Genomic DNA, 23,913 nt, shown 5'->3' with positions numbered 1-23,913 from the left:
CTAATCAGAGTCAAATCATACTAAATCTCAAAGCCCTAGAGAATGCATCCCAGCCTTTCCTTTTTATTTTTTATTTTTTAAAGACCCAGAAAGAAAAAAAAATCACAGGGCTGGGACTGTAACTTGGGCCTCCTGAATTCCAGTCCAGGTCTCTTTCTGTTTCTCTGGTTGCCATGGACCAGAGAATGGACTCTGGGTCTACTAGTCTTATCAGATCACAATCGCCAGCAAGTGTCTGCATAACCTAGTCAGCACCTTCCTTCTGAGGAGAACGTGGTGACTCTCCACAAGTGGCCATGTCCTGGACACACAGTTTCTGGTGCTCACTGCAGTGACCGGGCAATTGGAGGGTTCCAGTACTAATGGAACAAAGAAAGCAGAACAGTCTGGGTAACTGGAGTAACCTTCTCTGGGTCGGAGGGTTGATTTGACTTACCAAGTTCTCACACAAGCCGCAATTTTTAGCCCTAATCTAAACAGATGGGGGGGGGGGTGACTGAAAATGTGTAAATGTTAAAATGTTATTATTCAGAAGCTCTTGAGATCCCCGTGGATCATCATCATCATTAAAATGCAGCACAGAAGACCTCTTGCTTCAGCAGCTCACAGGGTAAAGGGAAAATGAACACCCACAATGAATGAAGATTGAAAGTCGAGGGGCTGGAAATTAGCATGCTGGTGTGTGCTGCTCAGTCCGAGCAGCTGGCCTTGATATACAGGGAGAGTAGGGAAGCAGCTGTCCCTGTGTCCTGGCCCCTTGTTTCTCTGCTACAAGGGCAGGTTGTGGGGACTGCTGAGGGCAGCGTGGGAGGAGGATTGGAAGCTGTGTTCTACGGTGGAAGCGCAGTGGTTCCCAGTCAGAGGGACAGCCTCAGGCCTGACGGTTCTCTTCTGCAGGTCCGAGAGTCCATGAGTGCCCAGGCACGAGGCTTGTGTCTCTGCTTTTTCTAATGTGTTTCCACTAAACTTTAAGCCTTCAGTGCCCAGCTCAGAAGCTACCTCTTCTGAGAATCCTTCTGGTTCAAAGTAATCACACTTTTCTTCCTGTTCACTGTGCATTTGGTTTGTATTTTTCTTAAAGCACCTATTAATTTTGGCCTTGAATTCTAGTCATTTCTGTATATGCTAGTTTCTTCCGATGGCTGGTAAGTCCATTGAGAAACTCAGTGTCTTCATCTCTTGGGTGCCCCTTGAAGGCAGACATCTTGCACATGCTTATGAGGGAATGCGTAGTCATAGCCACAGTCCTGGGGCCCGTTTCTCACTTCGGCTTTCTCACGGTATTACTGTCTGGCCCTTCCTTCTGCTGTCGAGAGTTGTAAGGATAATGAAGTCAGTGGATGTTCGTACGCATCATGTACGCTGTCTTTGGTGGTCCTTTCGACAAACCTGTGAGCAGCAGATTAGTTGTTGGGCTTATCTGTGAGCGAAGTACGTTGTAATGGATCCTGTGTGGAGAACAATGGTAATTGTTAACATCTCTTGAGAGCTGGCATGTGTCAGGTGTGGTTCTAAATGCTTGACACGTATAATTTAATTCTCACAACAATCCTTTGAAGTCAGTACTATCATGATCCCAAAATTATAGATGAGAATTCTGGGCACAGAGGAGTTAAGTGATTTGCTCAAGATCTGGCTCGTAATCAGTACATTATATTGTTACCACCTTGTCCCTGAGAGGCCTAATATTATCCTGATTTTACAGAAGGAAGGGACCACTGAGTAGGTCTTTTCCTACCTGTTGATTTGCCAGGGTATCTAGCTTAGTCTTAGATACGGTTTTTTATGGGGAAGAGAACACTAGCTTGTTAAGATCCTGAGGATCTTTGATCTTGACAGGCTTTTCAAATACCAAGATGTCTTTCCTAGGGAATTGCCTGGGTGGGTCATGTAATCATAAGAGTTCCTTTCCATGAGTTCTTATACTCCATAAAGTATTGTTAGATTGTGTTTTCCCTCATGGGATTATGGCCTTCAGAAATTTTTCCTCTTCACATATTTTCCCCTCCATAAGTTTCCATTCTTCCTTTCTGCCTACTTCCTTCCCCCAGCATCTGTCTGGAATTGAGCTCTTGGCATCTGTCTCTCTTTCTTCATTGATGGCTAGTATGAATGGGTGGCTCTTAGACAGGGCCTTCATTGTCAGCTCCCACAGCAGCAGTCAGAACATTCTCTGTGGCTTGGGTTCCGAGGTCCACCCAGGCACTGTGAGCCAGGCTAACTCCTAGTTCTGGGCTCCGGTGTTTCTCTTTTGTTGTTGGACTCCCCTCCCTCCCTAAAATACTGAGAAATAAGGAGCCAGATGCTGACACAAAGGAATAGAAGCCCGTGTTCCCGTTACCAAAGTCCTCTTTTTGTATTCAGATGCAGTCAGAGGAACGTTGCACCTTGGGCCAGAATCTGTAGGAAATTGGCCATGTGGATATGGTCCGAGAGGTAGCAATTTTGACTCTCCCCGTCAGCCTCTCCTAGGAAGTGCTGTTGGTCTGAACCACCAGTAGAGGGTCATGTGTCATCCTCTCCGGCCCCACTGTGCAACGCTACAGGGCAGCTTTGTTCAGGCGGGCAGTTGTCATATGTGGAATTCATAGTCCTGAAGTCATGGCTTCCTGGGGCTGAGTTAAGCTGGATGGAACTCTTACGTACGCAGCATTTCTTCTTCCCTAGAGAAATGATTCCAGTTGTTCAGTGCTTGTTCAGTGCTCTGGACCTGACCTTTGGGGTATAGAGTTTGTGAGTTAGGGGTGTCAAAGTCCTGAAGCAGTCAAGTGTAGAGGAAGGAGATGCCAAAGTTCATACTTCTGGACTCCTGTGGATAAGTAATCAGAGCCATAAAGAGGAGCTAATTGGCTGCCCCCTTGCAGCCTCAGCAGGCTTGCCAAAAGCTGAACAGGCTGTGGAGACTGAACCATTCTTCTCGAGAGAGTGGGGTGAATGGAACCATGTCCCTGCTCAGGCTTCAGGCTGGTGGGTGCAATATGAGAACTGGTTGTTGGGATCCTTCCTTAAAGGCTGTCTTGGAAGAGCCAGCATTGTGGGACTTTGGCATTGTGCATGGGGCAGTGAAGACTGTTTTAGTGCATCGTGTTTATGAAGTGCACCCCTCCTCACCTGATGACCGTATTCAGTTGTGGAACTAAGCTCCCAGGAACCTTGGGCTGCAGGCACACTGGTGAGGGAGGGTGGGTGCTATGTAGGCAGTAGCAGGAGAAGTACCCGGGCAGGGATCTGCAGCACCCCCTGAGAGGGAGAAGTTTGCCATCATTGTATGGTGGAGACTTGGATTCTCATCACCTTTGTAACATAAAAGGGATTTTTAAAGACTGTGCAGTCCATGCTACTTATTTTAGATAGTGAAGCCCAGCAGGATGAGATCAGTGCCAAGGCCACACAGCTAGAGAGCAGCACAGCCAGGACCAGAGCCAGGTGTTCAGAAAAGCCTAGGTTAAAGTCTTCTCCCCACCACCTTGGACAAACCACTAAAGGCCCGAGGCCCTTAGATTCCTCACCTGTAAAAATAATTGAACTTGATCCTTTGGGTTCTAAGATTCTCTGAACTCATGAACAGTACTTGGGAGCTTTGGGCAGATGAGGGAATCCTTTGGTATCTATAGCGTTGATTCCACTTACAGAGAAAACAACATTGAATATTAGCTTAGGAATGTGAGCTGGTACTGGGCAGAGTGGTTAATCTACCCTGCTGATGAAGGTGAAAATCTCTAATGGGTCTGAGTTCATGCAGGGTGAGCCCCTTGGGTGTCCCCGTGTGATACTGATGGTGGACTCTGAATTGGTCAGTTATTTATGCCGCTCCAGGGCAGAGGTATTTGCTATCTTGCGTGAGTATACAGTAGTAGTTGGCCTCACGAGCTAGGAGTGTCAGATTTCTGGGCTGTTGAGGAGGTCTTGAGAGAACTGCAAATGTCTCTTGGCATTGACAAATTAGACCATTTTGTTTTCAGTGGATCAACTGAGGTTAAACTTAAACAAATAGGAGCAGCTGGGAGGCTTTGGAAGGAGTGAGATGTGCACATTCTAAAAAAAAAAAAAAAAAAAAGTGCTCCCTGAGGAAGGAAGGATGAGGCGTGGAACCCTGAACAGCCCCCCTGTGAGGAAGGAAGCGGTTATTTCTCTGCTGTTTTGTTTTGCACGTTCAGTTAAAGAATTCCAGAAGTTGCAGGTTGTGGATCATGACCTCCATTTTTTTCCCCCTCTGTTGCTGCTTGCCAGAGGAAGGGAGGGCGAGTGGCTCTAAATAACACTTTGGCCTTTATGGAAATGTATCAGATGTTCCAGGAGTGAGTCTCGCCTGCTCGCTGGCTCGCTTTCTCTCTCTCTTTCTCACTTTTACTCCGTGTTTGCTCTCTGTCTCCTTACTCCTGTCCTTTCTGTAGGTATAGTTAGCACTTCTCGCCTTATATAGCAAGGTCTGGTCGTTAACGTTAACAGAAACCTAACAACAGGGAAGGCTGCCAGATAGCATTAATCAGGCCAGTGTTTGGAATTTCATAAATGCTCTGACTTTGGGTACAAATTGAACATTAAGAACAATACGAAACTGTTTTCTTCCTTCCTCTCTCTTCTTCTCTCCCTCTACCCTCTCTCCAGCCCATCCAGCTTTTCTCTCTTTCCCTGTTGTTGAATTCCTCAGCCCTGCCGTTCGCTCGCTACATTGGAACTTTGTTGATTTTTGCCACGTTTAATTTTTTATTTCTCTGTCTCTCCGTCCACTCCAAGACCACAGGCGGAGCAACAGCAGCCGGAGCCAGGACTCTGCGGAGGGGCAAGACGGACAGGTCCCAGAGCAGTTCTCAGGTCTCCTCCACGGCTCCTCCCCGGTGTGTGAGGTGGGGCAGGACCCTTTCCAGCTGCTCTCTGCCACTGGCCAGAGCCATCCAGAAGGGTCCCCCACACGGGGCGCCTGTCACGAGGCCAGCATGCAGCTGGAGGAGACGGGTGTGCACGCTCCTGGAGCCTCCCCGCCCCGTGTCCTGGACCAGAGTAAGAGAGTGGGTTACCCGGCTGGCCTGCCCACCACCAACAGCCAATCGCACCCCGAAACTTTGACTCACACAGCATCTCAACACCCTGGTGGTGCCGAGGAAGAAAGAGACCGGAGTGGGGCTAGGAGCCGAGCCCCTCCCACCAGCAAACCCAAAGCTGAACTCAAACTCAGCCGCAGCTTGTCCAAGTCTGACTCTGATCTCCTGACCTGCTCACCCACGGACGACGCTACAATGGGGAGCCGGAGCGAGTCCTTGTCCAACTGCAGCATCGGGAAGAAGAGGCTGGAGAAGTCGCCCTCCTTTGCCTCGGAGTGGGATGAGGTAAGGCCACGTGATGTCAGAGGGAGCTGGGCTGGCCACAGCCCACCACAGCTCCCCTGTGTGCCGACTCCCGGGACCAGGACATGTGGGCCAGCGTTGCCCTGGCTCCTTTGCACTGTGACCAGAATGTTTCTGACAGCCGTGACGAGACAAGCCCCAAATTGCCAGGCAGGGGATCTTATTGCCCAAATGGCAAAGGATAGGTCCATTCATGGTTAAGCTGGAGGGTGGCGGCCCCAAGCAGACAGGTCTGAGGGAGAGGCAATTCCTAGAAATGACATGCTGTTTGAAAATATTTGGATCCCATTAGCCACCATCCAGGGAGTCATCTAACCCTGAAGAAAACTTTGTATGAGTCTTCAGGAGGAAGAGGAAAGACCTGGGGTCAGCTAGGAGGGGGTAAGAGGGGTGGGCTTTGGGAGACGCTGCTGAAAGGGGATCAGAAGGGGGCTTTTCTAGTCTCTGCTCCTCCGTGATGATTCCTACTGCATTCCCCTGGAAGACCAAACGCCTCTCCCCGCAGAAGCATTCTGCCCGTCCCACATTCCCGGGTTGATGAGGCAGAGGGCTAGGTGGTTGGAAAAACAGAGATTAGAGAGGAGAAAACGTTTGGAGTCTGAGGCCCAGGTTAACTTTCATAACCACTGTTCTAGAATAGTTAAGAAATATGTACCCGGATATTTTTCAGTGACTGTGACATGTCTTACTGGGCACAAGAATGTGTTTCTCAAAGATTGGTAAACACCCAGAGAATGTTAGCGTGCTACTCTTGCAGGCTTCTTGTTGAGAGGGAGCTGCCTTTGAAGGGGCCTGGGTCTGTCTCCCAGGAACATTTTCAAGAGATGAATTTAGCTCGCGAAGAGGAGGGGAGCAGTGCAGCTGACGCGTCCGTTTGAGCAATCTGTAGACTAAAATGCCCTACCCAGATCTATTCAGGTTGCAGCTGCGAAGTTATACAAACCAAAGTGAGTCCCATTCCCGGCGTGGGAACAGGGTGGGGGCAATTCCTACAGCGCTCTATCTCCGGATAAGATGAGGTTGGGGACTCTGCATAGTCGAGGACTGAGGAGTCCTGCGCAACAGAAGTTTTCACTGCTTCAGAAACCAGGATTGCGTGAGCCCGGACTAGACGCTAGACCGCTTAGAGGAAAATCAGTTTGAGTGACAGAGCTCTCGGCCCGTGGGAGATTACACACTAGAGTCTGCGTGTAGCACACTAGAACGTGTGCTCTGCCTTTGTTTTTCAAAACAGAGTTTCACTCGTTTACAGTCAAGGACAGGATAAGGCAGTTTACAAGTAAGAGAAGTGCAGTGTGCCCTGAAGTCGGAGGAAGGGCCGATGGAGAAAAACATCGGTGGGGGTGGGGAGGGTGGAGACAAAAGGGTGGGAGGGGGCTTTAGGAAAGATCCCACAGATGCAGAACTTGACGTGGAATTAAAGAAGCAGGTGTTTTGGGGAAAACCAGATTGAAGCTAGGGGAATGAGGAAAGGGCACTGGTGGAGAGAATAGTGTGAGTGAAGGTATGGAGCTGGGAAAGCTTAGGTCCTTTGGTTTCTATAGAGAGTGGGGTTTGTATAGGGGAGCATAAGGAATAAGGGTAGGGGGGCACCTGGCTGGCTTAGTCGGTGGAGCGTGTGACTCTTGATCTCAGGGTTTTAAGTTCAAGCTCCAGGTTGGGTGTAAAGATTACTTAAAAAATAAGATCTTAATAAGAAATAAGGATAGAGAGTGAGAGGAGACTGAACATGAGGCTGAGAAGTGAATATTTGGTTTGATATCAAGGCAGTATCTCAGAATCCTTCAAATGTGCTGGAAGACAGCTTTTCCAGTCAAATGAATTACCTCTTCTTGTTGGCTCCATCTCCTGAGCGTACCTTTCACCCAAGAGGTCAGTAGCACTGGGTGATTCGCCACAGGATTTCCATGCTCTGTTAACACGCAGCCTTGCCAGGCAGTCTTATGGGCTCCACCGTTTCCTCCTGGAGAAAAAACATGAAATCACTGAAGCACGGCCCAGCTTAATTGAAGTTCGCGGTTCGAGCGAACACGCTAGTTGTCCCTTGGCACCTTAGCGACAGGAGGTTCATATGCGCACATTCCCTTTGCAGGTAGAGCTCGCAGGGGGTACAGTGAATCCAGGGACTGTTTGAGGTCTGGGTGTCCTGGACCAGTCTGTAATGTGACTGAAGGACCAAAAGCACTGTTACGCTTTAAATTTGAAAACCTAATAAGGCAACCGAGGTCTTATTGGAAAGAATTCAGAAGATTGAGATTTGCTCATATCGAGAATATTAACAGGGCCCTTTCATGCGTAATCCTTCATCATTGTTTTTGAGTCATATTATACTTGGTTTTTGTGGCTATCTCTGTCGAAAGAGAAACTTCAGAAGTGTTTCCCCCAGTGGTCGGCCCTAGACCCAGGCCTTTGGCAGACTTTCCTAGAACAGGTCATTAGTTAATGGCTGCTCCCCACCCTACCCCTAACCAGTGCTGAAGGCTGCTTTGCGGTATCTTGTGCTTGATTTCTTTTCTTTGTCACCACTAGATCCCCAGGAGTTTGGGGAAAGCTGCTGTGAAGGAGCTTGGCTTCTCACTTGGGGCCCGGGCAGCTATGGTCCCAGCACAGATGGAGTTGCGGGCAAGTCTGCCAGGCCGCTCCTAGAAGGCAGTGCAGGGTAATACACGGGGCTCAGGCTCCAGAGTCAGCAGATCCAGCTCTGAACCTCAGCTCCACCATCAACCCCTCCTTGTCGCATGAGTGGCCTCAGGAAGCCTCACCGTCATTACTGGTATTTGTGAGACAGGCAGTCAAGTCTGTGTTTCAGAGGCATATTTTACCAGTTAGACATGTATTTAAGTGCCTAGCCAAGTTCTTACTATGCATACAGTATTGAGTAAATGATAGCTATTCCTATTATTATTGTGCCTGGAGCTTTGGAGAATGGGAACTGAGGCGCAGAGCATCCTCAGAACTTAAGAAAGGCAGAACTTTTGGGGGCTTGTCTGGTGCTAGTGAGGTGACAGGGACACAGTGGAGTTTAAGCCCCTCACCTGGTGACATCCTGCGTGACTCTGGCCCACCCCAGGGACAGAAGAGCCTGCCCAGCCTGGGGAAGTAGGGCAGTTAGCCCCCCATTGTTCTTTGAGAAATTAAAGAGCTTTCCTGCTAACTCCCGTAGAGGAGAGAAGTTGGAAAGGAATCTGCAGCCCTCTCTACTGTTTATTTTTCCAATGTCTTCTTCTGTATCATGGCCGCCAGAGGCTACTTGACGGGCTGCTTGCTGGGGCTGATGTTCTGTAGCTGAGGGACCTGCACAGCTGGTAGATTGGGGGTCACTTCATCCAAATACAGACCGCTCCTTACAGGTGCTTCATGCAGCCCTCTTTGATTACCCAGAACGAGAGGACTTTGAAAAGTTAGCCTGGTTAAAGTGAACTTCTGAAATGAGCTTAAGACACTAGCATTCTCCCTAGTTTCCATTAGATTTTTAGGAACAAAAAATAATAGAGTTTGCTTTGAAAAGAGCTCCACCTAAGAGGAGATCAAAATCCGAGCTTCAGTAGATACTTTCTCTGTTCACCAGTCAAAAATCAAAGCACTCCTTGTTATCTTGATGATGCCTAACAGAATAGGGGCATAGTAGAAGGTAAACGGGAAAGCTGTCCATCAATACAACTTTAAAAATATATAGATTAGAAATGAGAAAATCACCTACGTCTCTCTATAGGTTAACCTCTGTTCACATTTGACGTGTATCCAAATTTGGGGTCTTAGTGTATTTACCGATTTATAATTTATGTGTCTTACCTGATTACTGCATTTTGTGGGTATCTAACCGTGGCATCATCCATAAGACCCGGATTCAGACCTGAATTGTGAAAGGCACAGTATCCTGTTGCGTGGCTGTGTCGGGGGCTAGTTTGTTTGTTGTCTGAGCTGTCCTCCAGGTACAAGATGTGGGACACCTTGCAGGGCATGTTCCGTCTGCCTTCGGGCATGTTCCCTACCCCTCTCTACCTGCCTGTGTGCCCCAGAAGGTGCATCTGTGTGGCCTGCATCACAAGGTCAGAGGAATCCTGGGTTGGCTGTGTCCCCCCTCCTAAAAACCAGCTCTCCTATGAGGGACCTTTCCCTAAAGCTGCTGTCTCTGGGTTCTGGTAATCAGTCCCTCCCCTTGACACTTCCAGCCTGGGGCTCCTGGCTGTGACTCACTCGCCTCCCTTGTTGCGTTCTCTGTACCCTCTCCAAATCCGTATAAATAATCCCCTTATTAAGCTCGTTTGCCCAGTTTGTATGTGCCATCTTTTTCCTGAGGGGACCCTGAGCCATACGGACATTTGTAGCACTGTTCCTATCCGAGATGGCTGTGTGCTGGACCAGTAAACACGGCTCATGCATGTAAATTGTAAATTAATCTTCATTTGCGGAGGAGCCAGAGGTGTGGATATTCAGGGTGCTGGGAAGCAGGAGAAATTCATCATCTGCCTTGAAGCCTCTCCCACCTCCGACTATAGGGAAGAAGCCTGTTCTCCTTTCCAGAGGTGGCCGTGTCGTCAGCGCCTCAGCTGTGTGCCCCAGAACCACCATCTCCTAGATGTACTTCCATGCTGTCTCTGCGCTGTATGGTGCACCCGCGAGTGCACACGGCGGCGGCGGCAATTAACGTCTGAAATAAATACCTCCTAAGAAGAACAAAAATAACCTTCTGGTCTGATTGTGGCTTGGATGTATGTCGTCTTTGGGGTCAGATAGGTCTCTCACTACCTGCCTTTGAATGGGATGGGATTGAAGTTTGTGAAATACAAAGCCGCAGGAGGCTGCTTGTCTACTTAGCATAAACATTTGAGTAATTTAAAACTTGGCTGAAGGCTTAAGTGATAAATTTGTGTTTTGTAATCAGCTTTCATAAATATTAAACAAGTGGGAAATGGGTGAAGAGCAGGGACGCGTGCTTTGTGTGCATTTGTATGAGCTGAGAATCGTTTCCGGCCAGGGATTTGGGGATTTGGGGCACGTCCCGGCTTCACCTGAAATGGTAGCTGAGGGGACCCTTGGCCCTCAGATCCCTCAGTGAGCAGTGAAGTGGCAGCGGCAGGGAGGGCGCCCTTCCAGGCCGAAGGGCCTGGTTCCAGCCACCCCACCCTTCCGGGCACAGCACGCTGTCCAGTTGGAGGCATGATGTCATCAAGAGAAAAGCTGATTGGTTCAACTCCACAGAGGCTTGGGTTGCTTTTAACCCTTAAGGGTTGGGGGTGCTAGAAAAGAATGGCCTGGATGTAAAATAAAAAGATTGGAGCTTGAGTTTGTGCTGACAATGGCTGAACTTTCCATACCACAGTCTGCAGTTTGCATTGTTCTTTAGGATGTAAACAAGCACGCTGTGTAGCCTTTCTGGCTGAGCATGGCCAGCCTACTCAGACAAGAATGTGATACTCCTACCTCTGGGGACAAATCGGAGCCTGGGGTGTCTGTTTAGTTGTTTCCCTGTATACACAGGAGTCCCAACTTTTGTCCTAGAACCTCGAAATTTCCCTTGGTTTTAAGTGGCCTGGTAAGATTGAGGGCTTTTTGTTTTGTTTTGTTTTTTAAAAAGAATCTTAGTTTTGAGGCAGCCCTGAGTAAACAGTTTTGCCTTTCGATCTGATCAATCCAAGTGATTTTGGTTAGCCCAGATTTAAAAAAGATACATACAGGCATTTCCATGGCCTTGATGCTAATAGAACCCCATACATAGCGTTATTGAATAAGCCAACGTTAGTCCTGGCTCTACAGTTAGTGAGGAGAGGACTGGTGTGCTTGACTCCTGCCACTCCCCACCAGATCGCCCTTGGTGACATCATGCCTCCAAGTGGACAGCGTGCCAGCAAGGGCAGGGCCTCTGGCACCCGGCCTGGAAGGGCGCCCTCCCTGCTGCTGCCACTTCACTTTGCATAGGGGATGGGGTGGGGGTTGGCTGTTACCTTTCCTGTCCGCATTTCCCTTCTTCCCTCTCCTCTCCAGCTTTCTTCCTGGCTGCTTTACTACCTCTTCACTCCTCCTGCTTCTTCCTTTTCATTTCCTTTGCTCATTCCTCCCTGTTCCTCTATGCTCTTTCCTGGCTTTTTACTTCCTCCTTATTCTCTTCATTTACTTTTCCTTCTTTTCCTTCCTGGTGGCATCAAGGAGAGGCTTTTCTGATAGCCTTTACCCAGCCTTCTCCACCTGAAGGGTTTTTCTTTTCTTTTCTCTTTTTAACCCTCTCACCAGCGTTCACTCATTTTTATATTCTACAGAGCACTTTACTGCTCATGGTGTAGCTCACTTCCTCGCCCCCATGCCACCCATCCACACTGTCTGCCCCCTGTCTTTTCAGAAACGGCCTGGTTCCATTTAGCCCCATCAGCACAGCACCATCAAGGACCAGGAAGGGATTTTGTCGTATTTGTGAAATTGCCAGAAGATGAGAACTTCCCTTCTTGACTCATTTTTGTTTCCTTACATTTTGTTTTTTCAAACACCAGACCAAAAGCTTGGGTGACAGTGGATGTCGGTGAATATATGAGAAGAATTTGATCTTTAATGCTAGTGCGTACAGATGTCAAGAATCACAGGAACATTTTCTGGGACATTCTTTTTATATACTTTGCTTCTGGTTTTGTTTCTGTCTTCCTTCTTTTCTTCTAGTAATGGCATCAGTTGGATACAGACTGAGCGATTTTATATTATGTAGACAATAGTAGTTAGTCTTACATTATTCTAAGCGTCTATTCTAAGTGTTTGAGAATCAAGTAGAGGTATTTTCACAAAATCAACAATAATATAAGATTGAAGCATATTTTTAATAGAATTTTTCATTCATTCAACTAATTTGTTGAATACCTGCTAAGTTTGAGGTATTCTATTATTCCAGTAACTGGGAATGAGCAGTGAACAAAACAGACAAAATCCCCTCGCTCGTCGTGTAACTGACATTCTAAAAAGCTAGAGGGGAAGGAGAGAAGATAATAAGTAGAATCGTAGTATGCTAGTTGGTGATAAGAGTGCTAATGAGAAAAGTAAAGCTGAGAGGAGGGATGGAGTGTGGTGGGGGTGGGGTGGGACTTTCAGGGAGGGGCCCTCGGAGAAGGAGGGGTGGGGTGGGGCGTGGCCTGAGCTGAGCCAGCAAGCCGCTTTCTGTTGATTAATTTCTCCCGTCAGACAAATTTGAAATTCCATTCTACACTTACATTGTCTTACAAATATATCTTATTACTTGACTTTTACTTTTAACTTCCTCTTTTTAGCCAGTATTGCCACCCGCTTCTTTCCTCATCTTGTTTTTTTCCCCCTTTTTTCTAGTAATTTGTGTTGGATGACTTTTTATACATATATGCGTACATGCATGTGTCCACATGTGCATATTTATGTACATGCATACATATATTTCTTAAGTTACTGAAGTAGAATGAAATCTGTATTTGCAAGAATTTCTCAAACTTGGGGGCGCCTGGCTGGCTTGAGTCGGGAAGAGCATACTACTCTCGATCTGGAGTCGTCGTGAGTTTGAGCCCCACGTGGGGTGTAGAGATGACTTAAATAAATAAAACTTAAAAAAAAAATCTCTCAAACTTGTTCACTGTCCTTGTTGTCATCCTGGGCAAGGATCAGTGAGTGGGTTGTGGTAGAACGGTTGGATTCTAGGTCATTGTCTTAGGAAATACATTTCGATGGATGCATCACATTGTCAAAGCAGAAATAAAATCTAAAAACCAGGATTATAAAGCAAGGCAAAGGAAATCCAAAATTATTTAGACCAAAAGATGCCAGGAACCTAAAAAGCAGAGATTCTGTGAGAGGAGGACAGATGATTAGGGATTCAGGGAGTCAGGGCAGGTGAGTGTGAGTATCAGCACCATCGTTTCGGAACTTAGAAATGGCACCGGTGCCTGGGAAGGCATCGTAACGGCTGATGGCCTGATGAATCTGAAATGCTTCCTCTTAGTAGTCAAGCCCACAGGTTCCAAACAGATCACTGCTGCCAGTTAGAGAAGGAGATGCTGGGAGCCTCAGATGTTCTCTGACCCAGGGTGGACTTAGGGAGGTCGCTGTAGAGGGAGCTTCTTAGACACCAGGTATGGAGGTCGTCTTTTTCTGCATACGTGCACACTTGTGTGTACGTGTAGGCTCTGTGTTATTTCAGATGGTGAATGACATTATCTCCGGTGTGTCCGCCTGGGGGTGGGGGACGTCTCGGTCAGCCATGCACAGGGACTATGGCTGCCGGGTTAGTGAATGCGTAGTGCATGCGGGCTTGTGTCTGCTTGGGGTCAAGATGCCAGGCATTGTGGTGCCTCTGGTCTATCTGTGCTGCTGCCCAGATGACATGCTGCTGGCTGCTTTAGCCCTCATGCCAGCCCTGTGAAGTGTAGCAGAACTGGCTGGCTTCAGTATATTCTCACAACACAACTATGGTTCTGTGTGTTTTTCCTCCATGAAATGAATCGGCCCCAGAGAAGTTTAATTTGTTGAGAGATAAGCCATGCAGTCAGAATGGCAGCTAAGTAATTACCTGGCCAGAAAGTGAGGGACGAGCTTTTTTATTCTAGAAGACTGGAGGAAAGCAGCTAATCTGGACCTCCCCACAACACAGAGCTCTTTTCTGGACCCCAGTGTTACGCCACCACCCTCAGAGATGTGCTCTGTGCTTTCAGCTCTGTGTTTTCGTGGATGGCTGCCCTGCCTGCCTAGGGTTCCTTTACTTTTCTTTGTCCCACTGTCTTCCCATGGATGTTCCCTTTTGATGCCTCCAGGTGAGTAGCCAGTGGATAAGAAGGATGCCTGTGGCCTGAAGATCGTGGGGAGGGCCGAGATGCTAAGCAGTCTCTCTCCGGCATCCTGCTCTGTCTTGCTCACGCACTCTAATGACCCAGTCTCCGGCGCCACAGGGCCCACCTGTCCATAACTCAAGGCAGTGTGTTTATTTGTCTGGACAGGTGGAAAACTGCCTAAGCTCACTAGGGGCCTACAAATGACAATTTGTCTGGCAGTCTGTTCTTGCCTGTCCTGATTTAAACAGCCAGGAAGCCATCGTAAACTCAGTTGAAATGGTGTGGTTTGTGTAAATGTTCCCGTTCCTTTCCACCGTGGAGCTGGTCATTTTCAGCAGAGCCACCCCCACGAACCCGTGGGAGGAGTGCCTTGTATGGGTTATGCAGTGGGCGTGCAGTCCTGGAGTGTGCTGTGGGGGAATAGCTTCCCTCACTGACACCCGGAAGGTGGACGACCCTGGAGAAGTATCTCCAGGGGCTGGCTGCGCCCTCTTTGCTGATCCAGAGGATAGGAGGGACCACCATGGAATTTCGGGTGTAGTGGCTGAGGAGAGTACTTCAAGGGTAGGAACTGCCAAGACCCAAGGTGTTGACCTGTGTTCTGGGAGGGAATAGTTGTCTTAAACAGCTTTCCTGTCTAACTTCATATAGGTGTTTAGGCAAAGCCAGCCCTGGAAACGGAATTTTTGTACACTGGGGATTTTTTTTAAAGTTATAATGCCCAGTATTGTATGGCTAAATTTTTTTTTTAAGATTTTATTTATTTATTTGACAGAGATAGAGACAGCCAGTGAGAGAGGGAACACAAGCAGGGGGAGTGGGAGAGGAAGAAGCAGGCTCATAGCAGAGGAGCCTGATGTGGGGCTCGATCCCAGAACGCCGGGATCACGCCCTGAGCTGAAGGCAGACGCTTAACCGCTGTGCCACCCAGGCGCCCCTGTATGGCTAAAATTTAAAAGTTACCAAAGAACATATAATTTTTTTAATGCCTCCCTCCATGACCTCCAGACACCCAGATCATCTCCTGAATTTTTTAGTATCCTTCTAGAAATATTTGTGCATTTATAAGCATTTTAGACATGTCAAGTTTTAAGACAAGTGGTGCCATATTCTACACACTGCTTTGAACCTTGCTTTTTTCATTTAATAATATATTTTTGAAAATCTTTCCAATTAAGTACATAAAGTGTTTACTTTTCTTTTTATATTTCATACGATTCCACAGTATGGATATACTTAACCATTTATTTTAAAGTTTTCCCTAGACGGATATTTTGGATGTTACTTAGTTTCTACTAATTATAAGTAGTACTGCAATGCATATCCTTATACAAAGGATATTTTAAGATACATTTCTTGAGGATAAACAGCTGTGGTAAAGGGTTTATGCATGTTAAATTTACTATCACACAACTCTAAAGAGAGCCTGTTTCTTGACACCCTACAAACCTGGGGGTCGTCGGCTTTTTCATCTCTTTTTGATTAACAGATTGGTAATGTTATCTTGGTATAGTTTTAAAGTGGGTGTCTTTTTTATTATGAGTGAAGTCGGCATCTTTTCCTATGTTGAAAAAACACTATTTTTCTTTTCTGGGTTCTGCTTGTTCCTTTGCTCTCTCTTTCTCCTTTTCTTTTCCTTTCTTTTCCTTTCTTTTCTTTTCTTAGTAAAATCAAATTTAGAGTAGAAGTAAGCTGAAGTGTTGTTTTCGCATTAATTTACAGTTACTTTTCAATTCCTCTTGTTTTGACCCAACTTATCACAGTACTATCTTACTTTTCCTCCCCAACTCCAGACAGAAATGTTGTCATGCATATAAAGGAAAGTGACTTGGGAGAGGGAACTCCTGAGAGAAAACATGAGTTTTTCATTTCACTGTTAAAACTCAAAACATTTCTTTCCCTTCCTGCTGTCCCAGATGGAGGACTCAGGTTTGGGATCTTTTCTGCTTTTGTTTTTATTTTGTCTGGGACTTGGAGAGTGATGTGGTGATTTCAAGCAAATTCTCCAATTAAGAAGTTGGAGGAAATCTGAATTACCATGTCATCCTCCTGCCTTAAAGACAGTCACTTCCATGTTCTCTAAAACCGAAATTCTGGCTTCTCCTTGGAAACTCCAAGTGACCACCTGTGCGGTCCACCATTATTTGTGTGATATCTCAGAAAATCCTTTGTCATTTCCAGCCAAGATCTGTGCCTTCCACCCCATCGGTTCTGGTTCTCCCTTGAGGGTCAGGCACACTGTCCCGCTTACCAGTTATTCAGTTGAAGCTGCAGTTATGTCCTCCTGCTCTCAGACCTTCTTGTTTCCTTACCAGGCACCCCAGTTCCTTCTCCTTTTCCTCAGATGACTTGTTCTCAAGCTGCATCTGTCCTGGCCGTTGATGCATCCAGGTCATCAAGTCCTCTTGAAGTTGTGTGACATCATTACAGATTGCATTATACAGCATGATGAGATCTTGTCACACGGCACCTAATAACACCTCATCAAGGAGTGTGATTGCCTCCTACTCTGCTGAAAAATTAAGGGGAGGAATGTGTCAGTGAGCCCAAATCAAGGACTGTATGCGTGACCCCTCCAGAGCCCCTATACCCTCATCAGGACGCCTTACACAAAGCTGCTCTGTGAGGTGACTGAGAGCTGCATGTTGCCTCAGGAAGCTTCTGCTGGTGCTTCCTGCTTCGGAGACACCGCTGAGCCTCTCCCCTGTTGTGCTTTTTGGCTGAATCAATGTAGGTCTTCCCTGTATCCTGATACGGGACAATGCCTGTGACTACCGTCCACCTACCAGCAGAATATCCTGCTGTGGGTCCCTGAGCCTCTCTCAGGCGTTGTTTGGCCGCTGCAGAACTCGCCATGCCCTTAATTTGCAGGGAAAGATGCTTTCGTACCAATTTGTCATTTACAATCAATTGGAAAGGTGAGAACTAGGAAAGCCTGTGTTGTATAAATTACCACTAGCCAGGCCTGTAAAGAGTGTCTCAGACCCTCACTTGCCCTTGACTCTGAACTCTTCCTCTTCTTCCCTCCTGTGTCAGTCCCCAGGTTTCTTCCCACAGGCTCTCCCCTTCCATTCTCTCCCCCCTTCCTGGTACCCCTTCAGCACCTACCTCCTCAGGATGCTCCGGCTTGCCTTTGGGCTTCCCCTCTAGTGCTTCTTACTTGTGGCTGCTTTTCACCATCTTAAAGATTCTGTATTCCCTCCTCTGACTAAAAACCACCTTTAGTCCCTTATTGCTACAGTACAGAGTCCACATCTTCGGCCTAGAGTTCATGGTTCTCCAGAGAGAATGACCCCAGGGTCTAGCTTCTATACTTGGCTTTCTCTCTCATCTTCTACTGTATTTTTTCTGGCTCCACGATTTTCCTCTACACTTCGCTTTATCCCTTTTTTTTTCCTGTTGGAATGGCTTTCTCAATTTCTTTTTGTTGAAATCCCACCCTTCCTTAAAGGCTTGCTCATTCATTGATTCAACACATTATCCAAAGCCTGTTGTACACCAGACACTGGTCTGGGTGCTGGGTGTACAGAAGTGAAATAGCAAACAAGCACCCAGCTTTTGAGGAACTTACAGTCTAAGGGGAGAGACAGTTATTAAACAAGCACAAACAAAAATATTTCACAAATGAAGATAAGTGTTCTCCAAGAAGAACATAGTGCTGTGAGGGGTGGGAGGTGGGGTAGGCCCCATTTGGATGGAAGGAGTTAGCCCCATAACCCGTGGTGGGCACCAGAGAGCCCAGTTCAGGGAGAGGAGGAGGTCCAGTCCCTGCAGTAAACCTGCCTGTGGGCACCTTGAGATTGCAGAGGCTTCCGCTCTGGCTGTGGACTCCTCAGGCACCAGTTGGCACTATGGGCATTGCTGATCTTGTTTTTTTGTTCATGGCCTGTCTCCCTAATGAGATCAGAGACATTTCAAGGGTAGTAATCACAGTTCATTTTTGCAAGCCCTTAGGTTCCCCTTCCCAGAATGGGCACTTAGAAATCTGAGCCAATGACTAAGGACCTCAGATGTTGGAGGTCCTGGGTCCTTAAAATGTCACATTCACTCCAAAGAGCTCAAGGTTTGGATTGCTAAAGACCTTGCCACGCTTGGGCATAGATCACTTGCTTTTTCTTCTCAAGGGAAGTGTAATAATTAGGTCCTTCTCCATCTCACCCTTAAATTTTGAATTCTCTTTTTCATTCTGTAATAATAAATAATAGCTCTTTTGCACCAGTGAGGGATTCTAGAAAATAATACGTGGTATAATTTGCTTCACAGATGGGAGCATAGAAATTTATGGGTTTTAGGAGAGGTTTATTGCTAATGTTTTGGGGATTTCTCGATTTGATAGATTAGCCCTCCGCTTAATTTTTTTTTTAAGTCGAAAACGTTTTACTAAAACATTCTGATTTTGAAAGGGAGGGTTGAATTTGACATTTAAATGCCAATATAAGTTTTAAGCTAACTCCGTTTACTGTCTGCCCTCTCATACATAAAATAGTTAACATTTATAAAGAATGTTGAGAACAGAAGCCCCCTTGGAAATGTCACAGTGGATGTTACAGCCCTTTCTGCTTTCAAGTAGCATATATTTAAGTCAAGAACAAAAATAGGTTTGGCCTGTTCTTGGCCTTTAATCTTTTAAATTACATTGAGAAGAGAAAAGAACCAAACCAGATACAGGATATTTCAGTTAAAATACCAGCTCCTGCCCAGGTAGCTCCATCTGTCCCCGTAGGTCTCCAGAAGGGCTTGCTGCGGTAGAGTGAATGCATAACTAAACAAATCCTTTGCTGGGTCCATGTGTTTAAAGCCATTTACAGGCTTTATAGGCACTTACTCAATAGAGCAGAAGAGTTAGCATCCCTGACATATATGAATGCTGGTGGAATTGATTTGGTTGAAGAGAAAATTTCCCAAAGCCCATTTTTAAAAAAATTAGAAATATTGCTGCTGCTTATCTAGAAATAAGGTCCTTGATGAGTCTCCCCCGTTGGGGTATTAACCCAGAGATCTGGCCATGCTCCAGTTCAGATAATGCTGTTTCTCTGTGCTAAATTCCTCCTGAAGGTTCAATTAGATTTGGCCTTTATTCATCCTGGGCAACGACTGGAAAACTGCCAGTTTCTAAGGCCGGGGCTTAGCGATGGGTGCATTTGTTTCACTGCTGACAAAGATTTCAATGTAAAATGTCCCAGGCCCTTGAGGGCGGGAGCAGAGTCCGATCTCAACGAAGAACAAGTCTATTGGCCCTCACGCTGAGATGCGTTAACGTGTCTCTGTGCTCTGGAAGGGGTTCACTTGCTGGGATGGGCCCGAGCAGGCTGGATTTTGCTGCCTCTTCAGACCCCATTCCTGGGAGAGGGGTCTACTAATTAGGTGTTTTATTTGAAGTCATCAGTGGTGTTAACACCTGCCGTTCCTTTGGTCAGTCATTACACAAAGTAACATTTACCGGGTCTTGACACAGCCCGTGGAAAACGCCACCTGCATCTGGGGAGCACCGTGTACCCCTACCAAGTTTGGGGCCACGCCCTTTATGAGTTAGGTTAGACAATGCTTCCTACTTGGATTAATTAAAATATATTTCCAAGCCTTTGTAGGCTGGGCATGACTTGAGTCATTGCATCATTTGCTAAATTTTATGTACTATGGTAATTGTGTCTGTATTTCTCTGGTGTCCAGCTGAAGAAGGAAATGCGGCATCAGAAATCTGAGGGGAGCTTAGTTAGAGGCAATCCAATCTGCAAAGGTGAGGGCTCCACATTCAAAGAAAGGAAGCCTGACCCGAGAGTGTGACTGACACCTGTAAACTCACAGAAGGACTACAGAGGCCAATCACAGCCCTGTTCCTAAATCCTAGCATAACAAGGGAACACACATGCGGAAACTTGAAGGTGGTGTGTTAGAACAAATAAAGGAAACCACTCACTTTCCCCGGGTGGAAGTAAGCCTGTGGGACTCATTATCCGGTGAGTAGGTGGAACACATTGGCTTAGAACTGTCTGGCCATGAGTAACAGGTGAAAAGGCACAGGCTGGCCTCCCTAGAGGCCGTCCAGGCTGGCTGAGAGGGTGCATTCTATCAGCAGGTCGTTACAGGATGCCAGCTATGTGTCAGGCATTGTGCTAAGTGTTGGGTGCAGGGGGCACCGATGAGGGCACAGTTCTTTCTCTTAGAGAGCTTCCTTGAGGGACATTGAGGGCGGCTCCTGAATTCTGTATAAGGAGTGTTTGCGGGCAGCAGTCTTACTGGAAGCAGGGGCTTGTCTTAATGATATGCTTCACTGTTTTTACTGAAGTTTTATGTGTTAGATCAACAAAAATCATTTCTAAATGTGCTTCTATTTATACCTCATGTGAGACTAAGAAAATGTTAGTTTTTTATATATTAAAGAATCTTTTCTTTGGGTTGGCTTGGCAAGGAACATTTGAGATTACAGGTGGGTAAATGTGCCCCAGCCCCTGGTGCCCCTCCTTGAGGCGGCCATTGCTGGACTCCCTTTCCATCTGTTTAATCTTAATGCCACACGGATATATGGGTCTTAGGGTGGTTGTTTTACTGAATTGCTTTCTACCTCAAGCCTGGCCGCATACCGATCAGAGATTGCCAAGCTGGGTCTGTCAGAGATCAGACAGTGTCATCTCTCTTCCCAGTCTCACAGTTGATTCGTTGGTAATTTTGGACAAATGATGGTCCTCCCTGGTAACAGTTTCTCCTTCCATAACATAAGATAAAACAATGTTTCGGCAGGTTCCCCGTGGAATCTGGAAGGTCAGTGCTTTGCCTAGGACACATCAGGAGATGCGTTCAGAAGCCCAGCCTCTCAGAAATATAGTGGTGTCATCAGTGGCTGCCCTTCACAGGTGGCCACCCCACCTCTCCCCACTCACATCCTGCTTTGCATTCAGAGCAGGAAAGCTGTTAGCACAAGGCTCATTTCAAACCTCAGTTGAGGAGGTTATCATAGCATCCTTAATTCTAGTGAGCAGCTCCAGTTTTCTCCTCAGCGGTTGGAGTGATTAAATGTCATACTATATCAGGGGAGTACCAATTAAGAACATGGATTTCATGCTGGGTGCTTCCACATTCTTTGGTTGATTTTGGGCACAGTACTGACCTACCTTGGCAGCCCCTTTAATTGGGGCATTCGTTGAATCGAATCGGACTGACCTGCAGAAGGATCTCAGGGCCCAGACTGCTGTCAGGGCTTCACCTGCCCGGCCACAGTCGGCCCTCTGGAGCAGCTAAGATGTTCCCCACATCTCTCGTCACACTGCCCAGACAGCCAGGCAGAATAGTTTTGCTTTGAGCCACAATGCTGTTTTGACTCATTGTAAAATGTCTGAGCTGGACAGTTGCCCAGATAGGAGTTCTCTCCTTAGGTTTCCTACCCGGAGTCTCACATGACCTTTGACAGTGCCCAGACCTCTGTTGCCTGGCAACATCTTTGGGACAGAGTGGGCACTGTCGCTTGTTGAATAAACGAGCAAACCCAGATCTCCTGGGATGTGTTTGAGTAACAGTTCATTTTACCTTTTTTGGTTTAAACCGTCAGCCTACCAAATCTCCTTTTGGTTCGGTGACTGATCTAGAGTGTTAGAAGATTCCCCCTGTTTTTTTGAAACAAGTGATCACCCTTTCTGTTGCAAATGCCCAGTGGAAAGTTTAACCTCCTAGTTCCTCTTTCCCTCATTTATGGCACTTTCAAGCAATGGTCCTCGAGGTGTGATTACAGACCAGCAGCATCAACCACACGTAGGGACGTGACAGAAATGAGAATTTTCGGCTGCTGAATTGACCCTCTGGGGATCAAAAACAGAACAGGCTCTCTGGGTGATTCCCTTGCTGCTGAAGTTTGGCAACCACTGCTTTAAGAGCTGTCTTGGCAGGGTTTCCTCCAGCGTGGGGTTGTACAGCATTAGTAATCAAATAAAATTTAATGCAAGTTTTATCTGACACATTTAATATTTCCATGGTAGTTATTGTGCTAGCGGTAATTAGGCAAATGAAAAGCAGTTCTTATAAATGGCTATTAGGAGTATTACCCAGGCAAATCAAGTTTTTATAGTTTTTTTACTCCTCCGTTAGCTCTCTAGTATCTGACAGTGGCCATGCTGTTGGTAATTCCCTCATTACGCAGATATACATCCTTCAGACACCCACAGAGATAACACTCGTTCATATTCAGCTCTAATTTCCCAATTGTTGCGGTTCTCTGTGACCATCTATCTTAGGTCGAGTTCCCCCCAAAAGCAGGATTTAGATGCAGATCGTTTATTTGGGAGGTGATCTCAGGAAACACTGGTGGAGTAGCGTCGTGAGAAAGAAAGGAAAGCAATAAAGGGTTTATGATCATGGGGTTACCTCTCTGGGTCCTGGGGCTCAGCCCCGCTGGGAAACTCTGACAGATGGCCTCAGTTATCCCAGTTGAGGATAGAGGGGGCTGGGCTATTCACCACCTCTAGTCAGTCTGGGTGAGCACTACACCCTTGGTGGGAAGAGGGGCAGGACGTTCCAGTCTGCTCAGGGTACAGGCCCGAGGGCTCTGGTGGCCAGAGAGAACCCTCAGGGAGTTTCTGGTGCTTGCAGTCGCAAACTGTCTGATGGGCAGGCTCGGAAATGATGAGTGCCAAGTACCTGCTACACCCCCCATCAGCGGTCCCAGGCTTTTTTGGATGCACCCTTCCCCCGCCCCCAGGAGGTCATTGTGGAATGCCACCACTCTCCTTCTCTACACTTATCAGGGCAGACGTGCTTCTGGAGTCCCGGTTCTGGAGGGGATGTGGCAGGCAAGTACTCGGGAGCCTAAAAGCAGCTGGAAAGGGTGGAGTCGGGAGGAAGGGAGAGGGTGCTGTGAGAATCCTCTGGATCTTAGAGTCTGAGCCAGGGAGAGGGCAGGGTGGAGTAAATGAAAAAAATCTGGCGCTGTAAGTGGCTGACATTGGTTCTCTCTGTAGAGGGTTCTGGGTACTGGTAAGATGAATAGAAGGCATAAGAAAAACTTAAATTTCTTGTCAGCAAAGCCTGGCATGCCCTTTCCTCCAGCCCCAAATGGCACTCTCGACCTGCCCACTCTTGGGTTCTAGTCTCAAGGCTGCAAAGAACGATCAGAAGCCAGCCGGGCTGAGAAGAAAGGGGGCTGTGTGCCAGGCCTCCCTTTGGATGGATCTGTTGGCACATTGTGGTTGCTTGCCAGGCTGCAGAGGATAGAGGAACCAGAATCTTGCATTTTTACTAAGGTCGTCCTAACCCAATTTTGACAGGTTCACAATAAAGGGAGAAAATTAAGGACAACGAGGAGGGTCATGATAGCGCTGCTGGGGTTTGGTTACTAACTGCCTTTATTCTGATTATGTCTATTCTTTTTTGTGCTTCATTGTCCTTTCTTCTATAAAACAAAGGGGATAGTTTTCATGTTAACTTAAAATTCTTGTCCCTTATTCAGATTTTTTGTTTTGAAATAATTATAGATTCACAGGGAGTTGTGGAAATAGTACAGAGAGATCCTTTACTCGGGACCCTTCACCCAGCTTCTGCCAGTGGTAGTATATTCCATAACCCTAATAACAATATCAGAACCAGAAAAGTGACACAGGCATAATCCACACACCTTATTCACATTCCACTGGTTTGACGTGTGTGCACACGCGTGTGCGTGATTCTCTGCGGTTTTATTAGGCGTAGGTTCATGTAACCACCACCATAATCAAGATCAGAGCTGCTCTGTCACAAAGCTCTCCCTCGTACTTCCATCATGTTCATTTCTCAAGTCCTTGTTTGCCATGATGAAAAGTTGGCAACCATATAAC

General features: G+C 46.9%; 1 protein-coding gene across 4 annotated transcripts in view; it reads left to right on the top strand.

The window, feature by feature from the left end:
- ANKS1A (ankyrin repeat and sterile alpha motif domain containing 1A) overlaps window positions 1-23,913 on the top strand; it is a 177,570-nt gene that overhangs the window by 101,784 nt on the left and 51,873 nt on the right. For all 4 annotated transcript variants that reach the window (XM_040644733.1, XM_040644734.1, XM_040644732.1 and 1 more), the window contains one exon: window positions 4,738-5,327. In XM_040644733.1, coding sequence (XP_040500667.1) covers window positions 4,738-5,327 — 590 coding nt within the window. The remainder of the gene's footprint in view (window positions 1-4,737; window positions 5,328-23,913) is intronic.

Source organism: Ursus maritimus, unplaced genomic scaffold (genome assembly GCF_017311325.1).
Source record: "Ursus maritimus isolate PB19 unplaced genomic scaffold, ASM1731132v1 scaffold_30, whole genome shotgun sequence".
In the NCBI taxonomy this organism is placed as follows: Eukaryota; Metazoa; Chordata; class Mammalia; order Carnivora; family Ursidae; genus Ursus; species Ursus maritimus.
Note: the sequence above shows the minus strand (reverse complement) of the source record. Positions and strands in the feature narration are given on the sequence as shown.